The sequence below is a fragment of the Mustela nivalis genome (assembly GCF_964662115.1).
Source record: "Mustela nivalis genome assembly, chromosome: 1".
Classification (NCBI taxonomy): domain Eukaryota; kingdom Metazoa; phylum Chordata; class Mammalia; order Carnivora; family Mustelidae; genus Mustela; species Mustela nivalis.
Genome location: NC_139020.1, coordinates 14830347 through 14848325, shown reverse-complemented (window position 1 = coordinate 14848325; position 17979 = coordinate 14830347). Strand labels below are relative to the sequence as shown.

The 17979-nt window shown below is 39.2% G+C and overlaps 1 protein-coding gene across 3 annotated transcripts in view; it reads left to right on the top strand.

Annotated features, from left to right (window-relative positions):
- Nucleotides 1–17979, top strand: part of BACH1 (BTB domain and CNC homolog 1) — a 40289-nt gene that overhangs the window by 9911 nt on the left and 12399 nt on the right. For 2 of the 3 annotated variants that reach the window (XM_082703311.1, XM_082703312.1), the window contains exons 2-3: nucleotides 14014–14307; nucleotides 15854–17200. In XM_082703311.1, coding sequence (XP_082559437.1) covers nucleotides 14074–14307; nucleotides 15854–17200 — 1581 coding nt within the window. In that variant the 5' untranslated portion in view covers nucleotides 14014–14073. Of the gene's footprint in view, nucleotides 1–9580; nucleotides 9815–14013; nucleotides 14308–15853; nucleotides 17201–17979 lie in introns of those variants that run through there. The other variant, XM_082703313.1, reaches the window with a different exon arrangement.

Genomic DNA, 17979 nt, shown 5'->3' with positions numbered 1-17979 from the left:
AATTGTTCCCCTATAACTGCTGCCTTATTTAATTAAAATTGATAACTTTTTAAAACCATTTTTTTTTCTTTAACTCACATTTATTATGAGTTGGAATAAGATGATGTTTAAGGAAGGGTGGGGAGTTTGAAGGCACTTTTTTTGATTGTTGTCTTTTTTCCTCTGCGCCCCCCCCCCCCCCAGTTACTTTGCATACTGTATGTGTTAACTGTTAGATCTACAGAGTCATTCTGACCTTGATCTAGCTTTGGGACTTTGACTTCCTCTACACAATCAGAAATAAATAATTTGGATCATGGTTATGCTTTTTATAGTTTGAAAACAAAGTGACATATGAAGAATTTATAGTATTTCATTTGACTGTAGGACATAAACACTTAATACTCTATATGAAAAGTAACTTTTAGTGAAATACCTTATAGCAGTCTGTCCTTGAATTTTCCATATATAGTTGAGTATAACTATAGACTTTTGACTTTAGTTCTGCATAGTTTAATGTCAGATTCCTTTTAATGATACATGAGATTATTTATGTAATCCAAGAAGTGTTTTTTTTTTTTTAAGATTTTATTTAATTATTAGAGCACAGAAGGAGAGGGAGTAGCAGACTCCCTGCTGAGCAGGGAGCCTAACTTGAGGCTAGATCCAGGACCCCGGGATAATGACCTGAGGCAAAGGCAGATGCTTAACCCACTGAGCCACCTTGGTGCCCACTAAGAAGTATTAATCAGAAATTAATTAATCAGTATTGAATAATAAAGGGAAATTGGTTATTTCTTGAACGCCCTTTTAGTCTAACACTGTTCTCATCACACGCAGGATACTTGAGGCATTTCCCTCTCTTCCTTATTCTTCCATCCCTTTTCACTTCACCCACCCTGTCCCCCACCACCCCAAGAAAACCTGCACACATGTGTCACTTAGGTCATGCATGTGAATTGGAATGTACTATTTGGATGTGGGGGTAGAAGTCCTCTGTAGCCTTTAAGTTACTGACCCCTCCCCTCAGGGTTTCAGTTTCTGCATCTGTAACAGAAGTGGGGAAGCAGGTCATACTGGATGAATGTGTTCTTTTAATTAGAAATGCTTTAGTTCTGTGCCACTGGCAGTTATCTTGAGCAGACTTTCCAGTTTTAAAGATTTCTTTTTACCTTGTTGAGATCTTAAGTTTACTAAATTTTTATTCTTCCAAGATACAGGGGTCTCTGCCTTTTGTAACTTAATTCTTGGGTTTGCAGAACCTTTTGAAATACAGTTTTCTGTTGGTCACTTGCATAATGATGGCAGTAATAATGATAAAATAATAATGATCTTGTGCCAAACACTGTGCTATTAAATGCACCAAACCATTCAATCCTTAGAGTAAGTGTTTTTCTTATGGGAAACCTGAAGCATGAAGTCAGGTAGCTCACAGAAGAACACACACCTGGTGGGTAATACCGGCAAAGCTGTAACTGTATTTAATACTGCTGTTCTTTCCAGAGATATTCTGCTGGCAGTGTTAAAATAACCTAAACTGAATTTTCTTCTGCGTTTCATAATTCTCTGTGTTTGTTTAGCTCTTTATCCCTTTTAAAGGCCTTTGTGAGACAAAATAGGTTAGGAGCTACCTACTTAAGTCTAATGGATGCACATTTGCCCTTGTTTAAATAGCTACACCTGACTTGATGCATCCTTCCTCCTTATTTTCTGTACAGAGTTCTTTTTCCACATTAAATCATCCTTTATTTGAGAGACCTATATAGTTTCCTTTGTTCTTTCATATTTACTGTGAAGATACCAGTAGAAGCTCCTGTGTTGTGGAGTTGCCCATGAATTTCACACATAGTAACAAACCAGTACCACTGATGACTGGAGGAAATATCCATTATAAAGGAGGAAAAAGTATTTGGCATTCTTTGGAATTGCCTCTTTGGGAGCCTTCAAGACAAGAAATAAATGTCAACTGCATTTTTTAATAAAAGTACATTGTTTGATTTATAGTTGTCTATTTTAGTATTTTTCTTTTTTTTTAATTTAAATTCAATTAACCAACATACAGTACATCATTAGTTTTTGATTTAATATTCAGTGATTCATTCGTTGCGTGTAATACCCAGTGCTTATCACATCATGTGCCCTTCTTGTTGCCCATCACCAGGTAACCAACCGCATCCTCCTCACCTGCCTCCATAGCCCTCAGTTTTTTTCCTGAGTCAAGAGTCTCATATGGTTTGTCTCGGTCTCTTATTTCTTCTCCTTCAGTCTTCCCTCCCTTCCCCTATTGTCCTCTGCACTATTCCTTGTGTCCACATATGAGTGAAACCATATGATAACTCTCTTTCTCTGATTGACTTGTTTCACTTAGCATAATACCCTCCAGTTCCATCCTTGTCAATGTAAATGGTAGATAAATCATCTTTTCTGAAGACTGAGTAATATTCCATTGTAAATATGAACCACATCTTCTTTATCCATTCATTTTTCTGGTTATAAAGTATCATGTATTTATAGTTAAGAATTTGAATGCAGAAACAAAAATTACCTAAATGTAAATATCTTGACATACATTCTAACTAGAGGTGGGGGGAACCAATATTTCTGGAGCCGTTAGTGTGCAATGCCAATTAGATATACAAGTAGTAATTTGAGTATGCAGTTAGGTACATGAATATGAAGTTCAAGAAAGCTGTTGAGATTAGACCAAATATAATTATGAGAATATACCGTTAAGTCCATGAGGGATCCTCTTCTTACTTTGGGTCTGAATGAGTTCACCTAGGAAATGTGTGCAAAGAAGAGGAGGTACCTGAGGACTAAGCCCTGGGCTCTCCAGGGTTTAGAGATTTGGAAGAGGAGGACAGTCCATCAGTGAAAATTGATAGGTGGCTGCCAGCAAGGTAGGAAATCAGGATTGTGTATCCTGGAAGCCAAGCGAAGAAAGGAATTCAGGGAGAGAATGCTCAACCTGTTGAATGTTGCTGAGATGCTGTGTAAGAAGACTGAAAATTTGCCATTTAGCAGTGGTTTCCGTGGAACGGAGGGGGAAAGGCCTGGTTTTAGTGGGCTCAAGTGAAATTGGGAAGAGAGGGAAGTGAAAATAGGGAGGATATAAATGGCTCTTTTGAGGACTTCTACGAAGGGCAGTAGAGAATTGTATTGTAGATGGAAGGGCATTGCGAGAAGAGCCATTCTAGTATGCTCTGTGTGATAACGGGAATTCTGTGTTCGTCTGTTTTCCTTGGTGAGACTTTAGAAACTTGTCAGTTTTACTCGTCTTCTCAAAGCAACAGCTCTTGATTTCATTTATCAGTTCAACTAAAAGCAAATGCAAAATTTTATTATGTGAGTAGTTTTCTTGGTGGAAAAAAGTTTCATCAGATTTTGTAAGGCTCTAGTGGTTTGGCAGTTCAATAGTTCATTTCTTTAGAAGATTTTTGAAGAATCTGTTTCAGTTGGTATTGCTATCAGTATAAAATATTAAACCATATGTATAACATTGTTCCCAAGTGAGAAATCTTTCTCTATTTCTTTACCCTCCCACCTTCTAGTTCAGTCAGAATAATGTAAAATGTTAATTAAAGGTTGATTTTCCTCTTTGGCAAATTTCTTTTCTACTTGGAAAATCTTCAAAAAATTTAAGTCTCACAACGAAGTTATCAACAATTTAGGCTTAACTGTGTTTTAATATTTTTGTTTACTATTTAAATATCTTTAAGTTTATGTTCTTAGTCAAAGTTTTACATGTTTTTGGTTTAAAAAATATGGAAAGATTTATCATGAAGCAACCCTATCTGTTGTACCCCATCCTACCCCTAATTCTGCTTTGTGGATAATATTCATCTTTACCCATTTCTGCTGTGCAATTTTTTTGGTAGTTACCTGTGTATCTCTAAGATGTTTAGACCTCAGTTTATGAACCTAATATATTATCTGTTGACTTCCTTTTACTCTGGATATTAATTTTGTTGCTTCCACCATCACCCCACCTATATTTGTAATCTGTTATTTCATTTGTTCTTGGTCACCTCTACCACCCCAGAATTTATTTTTTAATTTGGTCTCACTCATCCAAGGAAGTACCTTTTTTTTTTTTTTGATGTATCTTTTGACTCCACATTGTAAGTCATATAGAAATACTAGTTTTCCTTTCAGTTCTCTCTGATTCCATCTCCCAGCCTGTTCATTTTACTTTCATTTTGTCAAGATTAACAATGTCTATATTCCATCTATATTATTATATTATTTATATTATATATATAATATATATATCTATATCCCTTTTATAATTATATTAATTATAACCATAATTATGTCTTCCGCTATTTGTCATTCTGAACGTTGAAAACCAGTTAAGTGTCCATATTCTCATGCAGGGGCCCTGAAAAGCTAAGCAGTATGCTATTACACTTCTTTAACTAGAGTTCCAGTGTCTCCTTATGCCACTCAAAAAAACTTTCTAGCATCAGATTCAGATAATAGCTAACATTTAATCAAATAATAGCTAACATTTAATTAATTAGTAATTCTTGAGCAGTCATTATGTGCCAGGCACTGTTCTAGAAACATTATGTGTATTATTTTATTTGATCCTCCCAATAGAAAGTAGTATTCTTGTCCCTACTTTACCTAAAAACAGAGGGAATGCCGTCAATGTACAGGACAGCCCAGCTTGCCAGGGTTTGTCATCGAGCTGCAGAATGCTCTTCCATGCTGTCCGCCCTCGCGATCTCTAGAGCAGAAAGGCGCTATGTTTGTATGGTTCTGACAGTCTTTCAGTCGTGGGTGTGCCCTCTGATAACCACCCTGTGCCCTTCTTATCTATAGCCCCTGATTTTGGGATCCTTGGATGTCTTGGGTGAATACTTAGAAAGTGGTGTAGGAATGAAGGGTGCCCTTAGAGGAGGCTGAGTGAGTTTGGGGATTTCACTCTTCTGGGGAATTTGGGGGAATTTTCACTCTTTGCTTTTTTTTTTTTTCCCCTTTGAGTTTCTTATATGAGCCCGAAGTTAACTGGGATAGTAACTACCACACCTCCTTTACTGCCCATCAGTTGCTCATCTTAGAAAACTTACAGTTAACCTAATATTTAATGGTGAATTATCAAAAACTTAACCTTATAAGGGAATAAGGCAAGAGTGCCAGCTCTCAGCGCTGTCGCTCTTCAGTCATTGCAATAAGGGAAGAAGAATAACTCTAAAGATGAGAAAAAAGTAAAACTGTCTCTGTTTGCAGATTGACATGATTATGGTACATAGAGACTCGTAAGGAATCTTCAAAGCAACTGTTAAGACCTGATACGTGAATTAAGTAGGATTGCAGAATTCAAGGTTAATATTTAAAAAATTGATTTTTTGTTTACAGTGTAGCAGCAGAAAACCAGAAAATGAAGTTTAATAAACAGATTCATTTATAGTAACTATAAAAAAGTCCCATAAACTAGTTAAGAGTAAATATAACAAAAGATATGCAAGACCTCTTTACTAGAAACACCGGAATAATGCTGAAAGAAGAACTAAGTCAACGGGGAGATTTGCCATGTTTGTGCATGAGAAGACTCAATTTAGATTTTGGTTCTCCCCATATTGGTATATAGAGTCACTGCAATCCTGATAAAAATTCTGCTGGCTTTAACAGTTCAGTAAGAAAACAGCCCACTAAACATGAGCAGATAAATTGAACAGATTTTCACAGAAGAAGATATACAAATGGCCAATAAGCACATAAAAAGATGCTCAACATCAGTGGCCATCAGGAAAGGTAAATTAAAACCACACTGAGATACCACGGTACATTTATTAGGGTAGCTAAGATTAAAAAAAACTGAATACCAAGGATTGCTTAGAATGTGTAGCAACTGGGCTTGTGCACTGCTAAGGAGCAGTTCAAAATGATACACTTGCTTTGGAAAACTGCTCAGCAATTTCTGAAAAGTTAAACATAAACCTACCATATCACTCAGCTCTTCTACTCCAAAGGTATTTATTTACCCAAGAGAAATGAAGTATATGTCCATCTGGACGTTCACAGAGGCTTTATTACAGTAGTCCCAAACTGGAAGCAATGCAGTTACGTCCATTTTTGTTAGACTCGTCCATCAGTAGTTAACTAGATACACAAAGAGTGATACAGTCATACAATGGAATATTATTCAGCAATAGAGAAACATCTGATGTATGCAGTATGAATGTCACTAAGCTGAATGAAAGAAGCCTGAGGCAGAGGACATAATGTGTGATTCTATTTATATAAAAATCATAGAGAATGCATGCTAATCTACAGTGACATCAAATCTTTTGTTACCTGGAGCTAGGAGGACGGGGAAGGAGAGAGCAAACGGGGCATATGGCATTTGGAGTGATGAAATTTATCTTTTTTTAAAAATTTCTGTATTTTTATTGGTGGTAGTTTCATGCCCATATGCACGTGTCAAAACTCACTGAACCGTACACTTTAAATACTGCAGTTCTATGTAAATCATACCTCAATGTTGGTACAGAAAGTAGTGGCTGACAAGTACATGATAGAGAGTGTTTTCAGTAAATGAGCCTTATTGGTGTGGGCCAGTTCTAATTGCTAGTTCATATTTTCATAAGATGATCTATTTCACTTGAGATACAACAGTCTTATTAAGGATCAAGTAGCTGCCAAATATGTTAAGCAAATAAAAGACTGCTTTGTTTTCTTAAATTCTTTTCAGTTAAAAAGGTATAATCGTGGAGTCTGTTATTCTTGTTTTGGTTCTCGAGCTCGGGTTTCCTATGTTAATTCTTTTTTTTCTTCCTTTATTCCTTTCAAAGCTATTTTAAATGTACTACGCACAGTTATCAAAGTTGAATTTGTTGACTTGGGAAGTAAAAAACCTTTTGTTTCTGACCTCTGAGTTGGTGAGTCTGTAAATAGGGTCTTCACACTTCTCTAACCGTTCAGATGTCTCCCCTCTGTGTTTAACTTTAGCTCTTTCATTTCAGATATGGAATTAGACCAAGAAAGTACAAAAAAGATCCATGATTAAATGCATAATTTTTAATTCGAGGAAGAGTAAGTGGAGAAAAGTCCAACTTTCCCTTTGTGGAAGCAGGGATTGAATCATGAGCTGCAAAATTTTAGTGATTTGCTCACCTTCTCCATTCTCCACATCTCATTCTACAAAAGCTGTGGCAGGGGTGCCTGGGTGGCTCAGTGGGTTAAAAAAGCTGTGGTATCTTTAGTCACATAGTTAACATCGATTTCCATTTTCCCATATATTATTATAAAAGTCCTCTAAAAACAACATCCATGTTTTAGAGCTTTTATAAGGTCTTCTGCTACTTACTCAGATTTTTGTTTTGTTTTCTATTTTCACTCAGTTTTTTTTGATCTACACATTTGTATATCTCATCTCTTCATACTTGGGATTTTTTCATAAGAGGAATGGATTTAGAAAATGGGGTTATCAGATATGTTTAAGCAAGTATGATGTTTAAGATCTTTATGTTAAAAACATAAAGAAAATAGCAAATCTTGGAAACTGAGTTACTCTTCCTGGCTCTTCCTGGAAGATGACTCAGCTCTGAGAATATAGGAAAGAATGTAGACTTAAATTATTGTCTCTGATTTAAATTCCCACAGGCTTTTTTTTGTTTTGTTTTTTTTTGTTAATGTATAATGTATTCTTTGCCCCAGGGTACAGGTCTTCCCACAGACTTTTTGATGTTAAGCTTCTTTCCAGATTGGGAATGGTAATAAGAAAAACCCTTCTTTTTAAAAAGACATTTTTCTGTGGGCATCTCTACCTTACATTAAAAGCAAACTTATTTATGTATTTATTTATGCATTAATATATAAATATATAAAGGCTTCAAAAGGAAAGACAAAGAACTAAAGGTGTACACCCACAATATTGTTGGGTCTTTGCCATCTACTTGAGCAGTAGAAGACAAGGTGCACCTAACTGCAGAAGAACACTCAAACGCTAGGTATCTTGGGTAGATTGTAACAGAAACTGGCTTAGGGGAGCTTGAAGCTTAGGAGGGAGCTGAGAAGGATGGTGTGCTAAGAGGAATTTTCCTGTCTTCTGAGCCTTTGGAGACCCTGACTTGAAACTGAGTGAGGTAAAGGTCATTGACGGAGTGTGATGGAGTTGGTGGTGGGCAGAAGCAATAAGGAGAAAGAGATGGAAATTACAAATGGCCACTGGAGAGAAGGGGAGGGAGGTTCTGAGGAATTCTTCCTTAGATGAAGATGTTTGTAGATGAAGAGTATTGTTTTTTCTATAAAGGCCAACTCAATTGCCCATTTTGCCGTATGGGATGTCCAATTGATGCCCAACCACATCACCCCCCCCCCCCCCACACACACCCTCAGCTAACAACTGTTTTGGAAATCATCATTTTCATTAATTGAATATTATGGTTAAATGAGAATTGACTAGGAAGTAGTTTTTGTTTGGAGAGTTATTGCAAATAAATACTTTTAGGAATGTTCACATTCCTGTGTAAATTGATTATAACGATCATTGTCATTGCTTTTGCCCCAAGGCATCATTTTCATTTTGAACATCTGTAGGTGATGTTCTTGAATGTAGAGACTGTTTTTCACTTGTGTTTTCATGGCACTAAATCTGTTGGGTAGCTCGGTATACACTTGTAGAAAGGACATTCATCATTGTTCAGTGAAGATAAAGGATGTTTGGATGAGAGTTTTTGTTTTTGTTTTTCCTTGTAAGTGATTCCTTGCTTATTTTGTGTGCCCTTCCACACTCATAATTAAAAACAAGAAACCAAAGTTCTATGGTATTTGAGGGAAACAAAATTCCAGCTCTTGTATGTGTGGAACTTCATCCTCATACAGTTACTTTCTGAATTTTGGTTGTGAAGCATCGTACTTGGTCCATGATCAGATAACCACTTTAGGCTTTTAAAAGATTTTTTTAAAAAGTAGGTTATCTTTTAAATTATGAAAATGGGATGAAACCATAGCATTTTGTTTATTTATCATTTTGAAAGCAAAAACATCAACTGGTGACTTTTAAAACTTGAATTGTGTATGTTGAGCAGAGAGCAGAAGTTATTTCTAAATCGAAGTACAGGAAGCTTTAAAATGCTTGTTCATCCTTTATCAGCATTACTGAATGAATCAGCAAGCTACAAAGGTCAACAAACCTTTATTTTGAATTATAACTGTAGTTATATAGTTATATATAACTATATATATATAGTTATATAGTTATATATAACAGTAGTTATATTTCCAGGAATAGAGAAAAATTCACGTGTAATGTAAGAATCTAAGTTTGGTGTTAATAAATTAACAGTTATGAATCTGGAAGGTTCCTTGGGTGGTAGTGTATTTTACCTTTTAGGTTTGAGAAATGTTACAAGGTCACACTGACAGATGCTAGAAGGATGTGTGCCAGTCTTTAGTCATCATGTTATTGGGTGAAAAAATAGATTACTGACCACTTAGGTGGTTTTCAGAATTAGGAAAATTGATTTTCAGATTAACTTTCTGTAGTACCCCATATTGATGAGGCCAGGGTCATGATGTCTTTGTTCATGCAAGTCAGCTGTACTGGCTTTGTTTATAGTTGCCAAGTTTTGTTCTTCTTTGACCAGTTGTTTTGCAGATACGGTTCTGGCTCCCAGAGGCGGGCTCTCTTTCGCTGCTCCTGACTGTGAGAAAGCTGGTATCCAAGGACTTTTCTCGGAGTGCTGGGCTTAGTGGCATTGTTCCTATATATACCAGAATAGCTGATTGCAGTGTGTTTGGAAGAAAATGTAGATGCTCTGCGTTCTGGATTTGTAGTAAATATGTGAAATCATTCATTCAGAAGCAAGTTCCTGCATGGAATCAGGTACAGTTATGTTATGTGCTTGAGTTATGGCAGAAAACAAGTCAGACAAGATTTTGACGTTTAAGCAGAGACCTAAAAGGTGGGGAGTTAGCCAGCTGAGGAGTAGGAGAAGTGCAGGTTGCAGGCACAGTGTGTTCAAAGGCCCTGAGGTGGAGAGGAGCTTGGTTCCCTGGGGCAAGAAGAAGGGGTGGTGAGGCAAGAGAATAGCAAGAGAGACAAAACTCGAGATAAGGCTGAATTATTGCAGGTCTGGAGGATGGGCTAAGGATTTAGAACTGATCATAAGAAATTTGGAAGACAATGTTAGGTTTTGGCAAGGGAGAAATCACTTTGATGTGGGAGAGCACATTGGAGGGGATCTAGAGGGGCTTGAGGGGGATGAAGCTTTTGTTATTATTACTGTCATTAAGAACAGCTGATCCTTCGTAGTTGTTTGCTATAGGCCGGGTACTGTGCTAAACCATTTATCCTTATTGTCCATAGAAACCTCATGACAATCCAGTGAGGTGCTCTTGTTATCCTTATTTTATAGGTGAGGAGACCAAGACCTGGCAAGGTTAAAGCAGCTTGCCCGAAGGTCATACAGCTAGGTAATGGCAGAGCTGGAATTTGAACCTCGTGTGTGGAGTTAGCCACTGGACTATGTTTTCCATGCCTGAGATGGTGGTCCCTTGGTGGTTCTTGAAATCGAGTGGATCACAACTGGAATTTATTTATTTATTTTTAATAGAACAGAGTAGATATTAGAGTACTTTGCACTAGTAAGGATAAAATATTAATAGGTGAAACTTAGTTTCACTTTTTATTTAGTGTATTTGTACATGTGTTAGCTTAGACGCCATTACCAAAGGTAGGCAGCACCTGTCTAGACCAGAGCCAGTGATGGCTTGGACTAGAATTGTGGCAATGCAGATGGAGAGAAGTGGGTTTCCGTGTTGAGAAGCAGAGGTAGCAGATCTCAATGAGAGATTGCCTACAAGGGCCGAGGGAGGTGTCAGATATGTCCCAGGTTCTGCAGGGAGCAGGATCAGTCATGACATGCATATGCTTAGTCCACTTAAGTGAGACACTTTGGGTTCTTTTGAGAGACTGTTTGTTGTACTACTGGGGTCACTGGCTCCTCTCTCCTTGGCTTATCTCCCAAATCAGTATCTCACAGCAAATCTCTAAGTTGGCTGAGAACTTTTGAAGTGATCTGTCTCCCCAAACTGCCTGAACAGGAGGGCTGAGCCAAGAATAAATTCTTTCTGGGATTTGAGGTGAGTAGTGAGGGCTCATATGTGTGCTGACAGCAGCTTCAAAGTGAAGGTATGGGAACTGCTTTTGTTGTGGTTTTCTTGAGAACCAGCGTCCCTTTATGTTGCGGTGTTGAAGAGTCCAGAGTCCTCTTTGTTGAAGTTCAGGTCCAGTTCATTTGCTCCTGGCGCTCTGGGAGGCTCATTTCCCTGTTTTCATGCACAACCTTTTAGTAATATTGTGGGGAGGCAGTACTGCAGTGACTTTCTCTACTATGTGTTCAGCAGCTACTAACGGGAGACAAATACGGAGTAGTCGGGTACTTGGTATGACTCCTCATTCTTCGTCTTACTCGTTTTTTTTTTTTTTTTTTTAAAGATTTTATTTATTTGACAGACAGAGATCACAAGTAGGCAGAGAGGCAGGTGGGGAGAGAGAGAGAGAGAGAGAGGAGGAAGCAGGCTCCCTGCTGAGCAGAGAGCCTGATGCGGGGCTCGATCCCGGGACCCTGAGATCATGACCTGAGCCGAAGGCAGCGGCTTAACCCACTGAGCCACCCAGGCGCCCCCGTCTTACTCGTTTTTTGACCACAGCCAAGATACTTCTTACTGAGCCTCAGTTTCCTTATGTGTAAGGTTGGGATGATGTAAGAGCATCAGTGTCATAGGGCTATGTTGAAGAGTAGGTAAGGGAAGCTGTGTCAGCACCGCAGGCCTGTGCCTGGTACGGAATGATAGCTTGATGAATATTTGCTTTAGTGTTTTTAGGATAGTTTCTTGAGAGACTTAAGCATACTTAATGAGCGGCGTCTAATGGGAAAAAGCTGTCATAGAGAGAGAGTTTGGGCATACGTGAGAAGAGAGTGTTAGGGGAAGGTCCTGGATTGAAGAAGCGAGGGTGCTTTGAGGTCGAGAGCAGACACTGGGGACTGTTTTCAGTAGGAGAGGCGGCCTGTGGAGGTGGTGGTGGGGGATAATAATTTCTGAGGTTGGATCCTCGTTGTGGTTGTTTACTGGGAAGGACACTTACTGAAGACGAAAGTGTCCACTTGGAAGGGTCTTGTGGAGAACGGGATATCAGGGCACATGAAAGAATTGATGAACAGTGCTGAGGCCATGAATTTATAGTGACCCTAGCCTGTGTGTTTTTATGATTTTGCCTGGCTGTGCAGAGGTCGGCAGAATGACAAGATGTAAAAGTAAGATTAGTCTAGTTATAAGGGTTTGCAAGGCAGATGCCTGAAACGAATAAAGAGGCTGGGGACTTGGGTGCAGGGACAGAGAAAAGCAAGCTGTTGAGTCTGGCTCGGCCAGGGGAGAGGTGTACATCATCTTAGAGAAAGTGGAGGGCGGTGGTCTGTGTGGCACCACACACATGGGGCACGTGATCTCATTGATAGTTCTTCTTTAGGATTCCTAACTCTTAATTCCTTGTTTTGGTAAGTGAAATACTAAGACCAGTTGCAAAAGGGAATTCACTACTCTTTTGAATGGGCGCAATCCAGAAGTTAAGTTAGTCCTACTGCCTGTTTTGCAGTCGCCGTGATTTTATGTGGTGTGCTGAACCAGTGAGTGATCAGTTGTAAGCCTTAACCTAGGGCAGACTTCAGCCCCATAACAAGACATTTTGTTTTCATTGACTACTTCTGAAGAACTCAACGTTTTAGCTGTATTGAGTACTTCAAAAATAAACACGTAAGTAAGGTAAAATTTATAGATGAATTTCACATGTTTGTGACTAAAACAGCCTGTCTGTGAGGCAGAAGTCACCCGTGATCTGGACCTGGAGTGCCTGAACACCAGTAGTCCTCTTGTCTCCTCTCATTTTTGCTTGGCGTATAACAAATCTGGAAACAAGAAAGTTTATTCAGTCACTGAACTTTTGAGGACCTTCTTGTTTTAGGCAGTGCAGTAGTTCAGAAAAACAAAAGTGAATGACAGGTGATACGTGTGAGGAGTTTCTCAGTCTGATCATGCCGTAGAGAGGTATGCATACACTCCTTGGGCGTGCTCGCCACTGGCCGTTGGGCTCTGGAGGAAGATACTAGAACCTCTCTTTTAATTTCTTACTTTCAGTCTCTGTAATATAATAGATCATCTATAAGAATAGTACATGATTGAACTGTGTAGATATATATTGTGGCTATCTTTTTTGCTAGTAGTTTGTATATGATAAAAATAGTGGTTATGATATGTCATAATATTTAAAATATGGTATATTTTAAAATACATACACATTTTTTGATGACTTATCTTTGAACATTTTCAGCAAACTGAGAGTTTCTGTGTATGGTAAATCATGCTCTTAATGATGAAATAGTTGTACTCCGTTTCCTCTATTTGTAGTGTAAAGTATGACTTGTTCTGTAAAAAGACTCGTTAAGATCTGGCTTGACAGATTTGAGTCTTTTTCTCAAGTCATTTCTTCCTTATGTTGGAGGAACTTTACCTTATGTAGAGTGTGTCTCTTGTTATAAAGCACCAAAGCCTCCTGCCAGCTGTCAAGTGTTGGAGAAGGGCGCCTGGAGAACGGTGGGTCCATACGCCTGTTCTCCTGCCAGGCCCATCCCGAGGGTGACCTCTGGGGAACGAGGCACACACGCCCATTCATGTCATAAAGCAACAGGTTTGGGATCCCACCCAGAAACTTCTCGGACCAATGAGTCTGTCTGCTCATTGGAGGTGTTTTGTCAGGGTGAAATGACTTACTTTCAGAGAACATAAAGTTCTTCCCTCCCTCATCCTGAGATCCTTTTCCCTAAAATTAGAAAAACTAACTAAAAATGGTGGTGAAGAACCTATTTTAAATGAAATAAAGTAATAAATATGTCTAGGTTCTCTAGGGGATTTTGTTTTCATTTTTGTTTTTGTGATGAGTAATTTCATTTATATTTGACACTGTCATTTTTAAAAATACTTCTAACAAGACTTTATTCAAGTGAAATCTTGCATGTGTTTTTACAGGTTTGATGACGACGAGAAGCATGCTTTCACTGAACTTCCCGACACCATTTGTTATGCAGAATGTCTCTGAGTGAGATCGCGGTTTTTGCCTATGAATCTTCGGTGCACAGCACCAATGTCTTACTCAGCCTCAATGACCAGCGGAAGAAAGACGTGCTGTGTGATGTCACTGTCCTTGTGGAGGGCCAGCGGTTCCGTGCCCACCGATCTGTGTTGGCGGCGTGCAGCAGTTACCTCCACTCGAGAATCGTAGGACAGGCTGATGCAGAGCTTAACATTACTCTACCAGAAGAGGTGGGAGAGAGGTCCTTGGTTCTGGAAGCTTCCTGATTTTAGTTTAACTGAACCTAATTAAATCTCTTTATGGTTTATAAATTTAAAAAATAAAACAGAGTCCTTGTCATGAGGCTGAGGAGCAGTTCCCAGGTTCTGCAGCAACTCATTTCTTTAACTTTTTTCATGGAAATTACAACATTTTTACATGTAGAATTGTTAGTTTTGGATGTTAGTTAACAATATTGAGCAGTTGAATAACTTTACCTACTATTATATTCTTTTTTTTCTTTTTTTGAGAGAGAGCATATGTGTGAGTGTGGAGCAAAGGAGAGGGAGAAAGAGAATCTGAAGCAGGCTCCACGCGCAGTGTGAGGCAGGGATTGATTTCACAATCCTAAAATCCTGAGCTGAGCCAAAATCAAGAGTTGGCCGCTTAACTGACTGAGCCACCCAGGTGGCCCTATGTTATTTTCTGATACAGTGACCAAAGCAGGGCACAGCCAGTGGATTGTAGACATTGGGAGAGATCATGCTTAGAGTCATGGACACACTGTCTCACATTCTCTCCCTTTGACCTTTTCCTGTAATGGGAAACTGAGTGGGTTTAGGGTTCTAGAAATCATTTTTGACATGGCCTCATGGAAAGCAGGTACTCCATAAGTGTTCTACTGCCCCCCCTTCTTTCTTGAGATTGTTTCTATGCATTGGTAAACAAAAGGTGATTTTGTGTCATAATTGTGGAGCTTGGTTTTACACATGTCTTTCACAGCAGCCTGTTTGGAGCTCAAGCACGTAAATGTTTCTGTCCTTGTTATGTCCTGCCTCCAGGAGACCTCTCACAGGTCTGCGAAGTGCTGGTTACACTCACTCTTACTCGAATAGAATAGCTTGCTTTTACTTAGTGAGTGAACGCAGCTAGAAGAATGTTGAGCCTTGGGACATTGGAACACAAAATAGCAGCTGTTAAGAGGAGTTTGGAGAAAGTATATAGAACTTTTTTGTTTATGACAGGTCTGTGTGGGCAACTCTCTCATGGATACTAAGCCTACATACAGTTTAGCTTACGCTGGTCACCCGTGCTTCCATGAAATTGTCGTTACAGTTTGGGGAATCAACAGATTGTCACTTCTGTGGCAGAGATCAGTGAATAAGGCAATACCAAGAAAATGATAAAGGCCAACTGTAGGTTAGCCTTTGTTTTTAGAAAGGAGCAACACATATCATAATGGCTGTGTTTACTGTCTTTACCTCATACGAGTAAAATTCATGTGTAATGTAATTCATGTGTCTTTATATTCATGTGGAAACCGCATAGGTATCTTAAATCATGTGTCACTTCCATAAAGTGGAGGGTATGGTTCCAGTGAATGGGGTGTGTTAAGCATGCTTTTCCAGACTCCTAATTAGCTTTATATTTTCTAGAAGAATATTTTTACTTTCAAATTAAAAGACTGTTTTATCATGATCCAAGTAAGTTATTCATCTCTCTATTTCCCTTCAGCTTTTCTTTATCTACTCGACTGCTTTCCAGTGATGCATTTGTTTTTATTTTGTATGTTAACAGGTGACAGTGAAAGGATTTGAACCTTTGATTCAATTTGCCTACACTGCCAAACTGATTTTAAATAAGGACAATGTGGATGAAGTGTGCAAGTGTGTGGAATTTTTAGGTGTACGTGACATTGAGGAGTCTTGCTTTCAGTTTCTCAAATTTAAATTTTTGGACTCCACTGCTGACCAGCAAGAATGCCTAAGAAAAAAATGCATCCCATCACACTGTCAAAAAGCAGACCTTAAATGTTCACTTTTGGACCAGAGGGATTTAGAAATTGATGAAGTGGAGGAATTTTTGGAAAATAAAAATGTCCAGACTTCTCAGTGGAAACTGCATAGGTATCAAGCAAATGCAAAAGTATCATCTCCTCTACAAGACAGTGCCAGTCAAACCTGTGAATCCATGTGCTTAGAAAAAGATGCTGCTCTGGCTTTGCCATCTTTATGCCCCAAATACAGAAAATTCCAAAAAGCTTTCGGCACTGACCGAGTCCGTACTGTGGAATCCAGTGTCAAGGACGTTCAGGCTTCTTCTGTTCAGCCGAATGAGACACCTGAAAATGAGTGTCTGGGAAGAATCCAGGACTGTGCAGATCTGCAGGTGACTTTAAAATGTGAAGAAAGTAGATTAGCAACAGAACATGAAGAAACCAAGAAGGAAGATCCTGCTTCTCATTGCCCGTCAGAAAAATCGGAAGTGACTCCTTTCCCCCACAATTCTTCTGCAGACCCTCATGGACTCTATTCTCTGTCTCTTTTACACACATACGACCAATATGGTGACTTGAATTTTGCCGGAATGCAAAACACAGCAGTGTTAACAGAAAAGCCTTTGTCAGGTACAGAGGTTAAAGAGGAGAAAACATTTGGTGAAAGTCAGGATTTACATTTGAAATCTGACTCTGGCCCCAGGGAAGACAGTAGCCTTGCCTCCAGCGATCGGAGTAGTGTGGAGCGAGAAGTGGCGGAACACCTGGCAAAAGGCTTCTGGAGTGACATTTGCAGCACAGACTCCTCTTGCCAAATGCAGTTATCCCCTGCTGTGGCCAAAGATGGCTCAGAACAGATCTACTCGCAGAAGCGGTCTGAGTGTCCCTGGTTAGGTATCAGGATTAGTGAGAGCCCGGAGCCCGGTCAGAGGACTTTTACAACGTTGAGTTCTGTCAACTGCCCTTTTATAAGTACTCTGAGTACCGAAGGCTGTTCAAGCAATTTGGAAATTGGAAATGTTGAGTATGTTTCAGAATCCCAGCAGGAACCTTACCCATATGCTTGTGTGATTAGCTTGGGAGATGACTCTGAGACCGATACTGAAGGGGACAGCGAACCCTGTTCAGCCAGAGAACAAGAATGTGAGGTGAGGGGAAAATGTGTGTGTTGTTAAGTCCTTGTTTTACCAGTGTTAATCCGGGTTCACTCTCTGTCAGCTCCTGTTGTGCCACTAGGGACATATGAGCAGGCTCAGGCAGGGGGTTGGAAACCCATAGGCCATATGATCAGTACCAAAAGAGTGTGACCAAGTTTGAAGGACTTCTCTGTTCATATATTTCAAGCAGGTATATTTATGTTTGCCTTGGAGTGGATTCACACATTGGCTGTTTAATGGTTTAAATCGAATACCGTGTCCCAAGAGGGGGAAAAAAAAAAGAGTGTGACTGTTACATGGTAGCTGCTGGAAAAATGCAACATATGTTCCTATCTCATTCATTGCCACAGGATCCCTGGACTAGTCACTTAGCAGTGACTTAGTAGTGACTAGGTGTAGGAATGTGGCTTCTAATGCTGAGTTTTCTCTGCCTTAGTTTTTCAGAGCCATTAATTTTTTTCTTATTTTCCTTAGCCAGAGCCATTTCAGCCACTAATTTAATGTCTTAATAATTCAGCATGAGTTACATGTAGCTGGTATGGTATTAACCTTACCAAGCATGATCTGTGTAGTTTGTGTACAAATGTTTGTATTTGATAGCTGCTTTTTTGTAAAACATTACCGTAGTTCCAGTGATAATAAATGCTTGTTGGTGCTTTATCATTTTCTTGAGTTTCTAGCTGTTGGATGACATGGGTTTAAAAGAGGGCCTGATGTTCTCTCCCTCAACCCATCGCTGGCGTGGCTTGGAAGGGAGGTTATAGGTGACT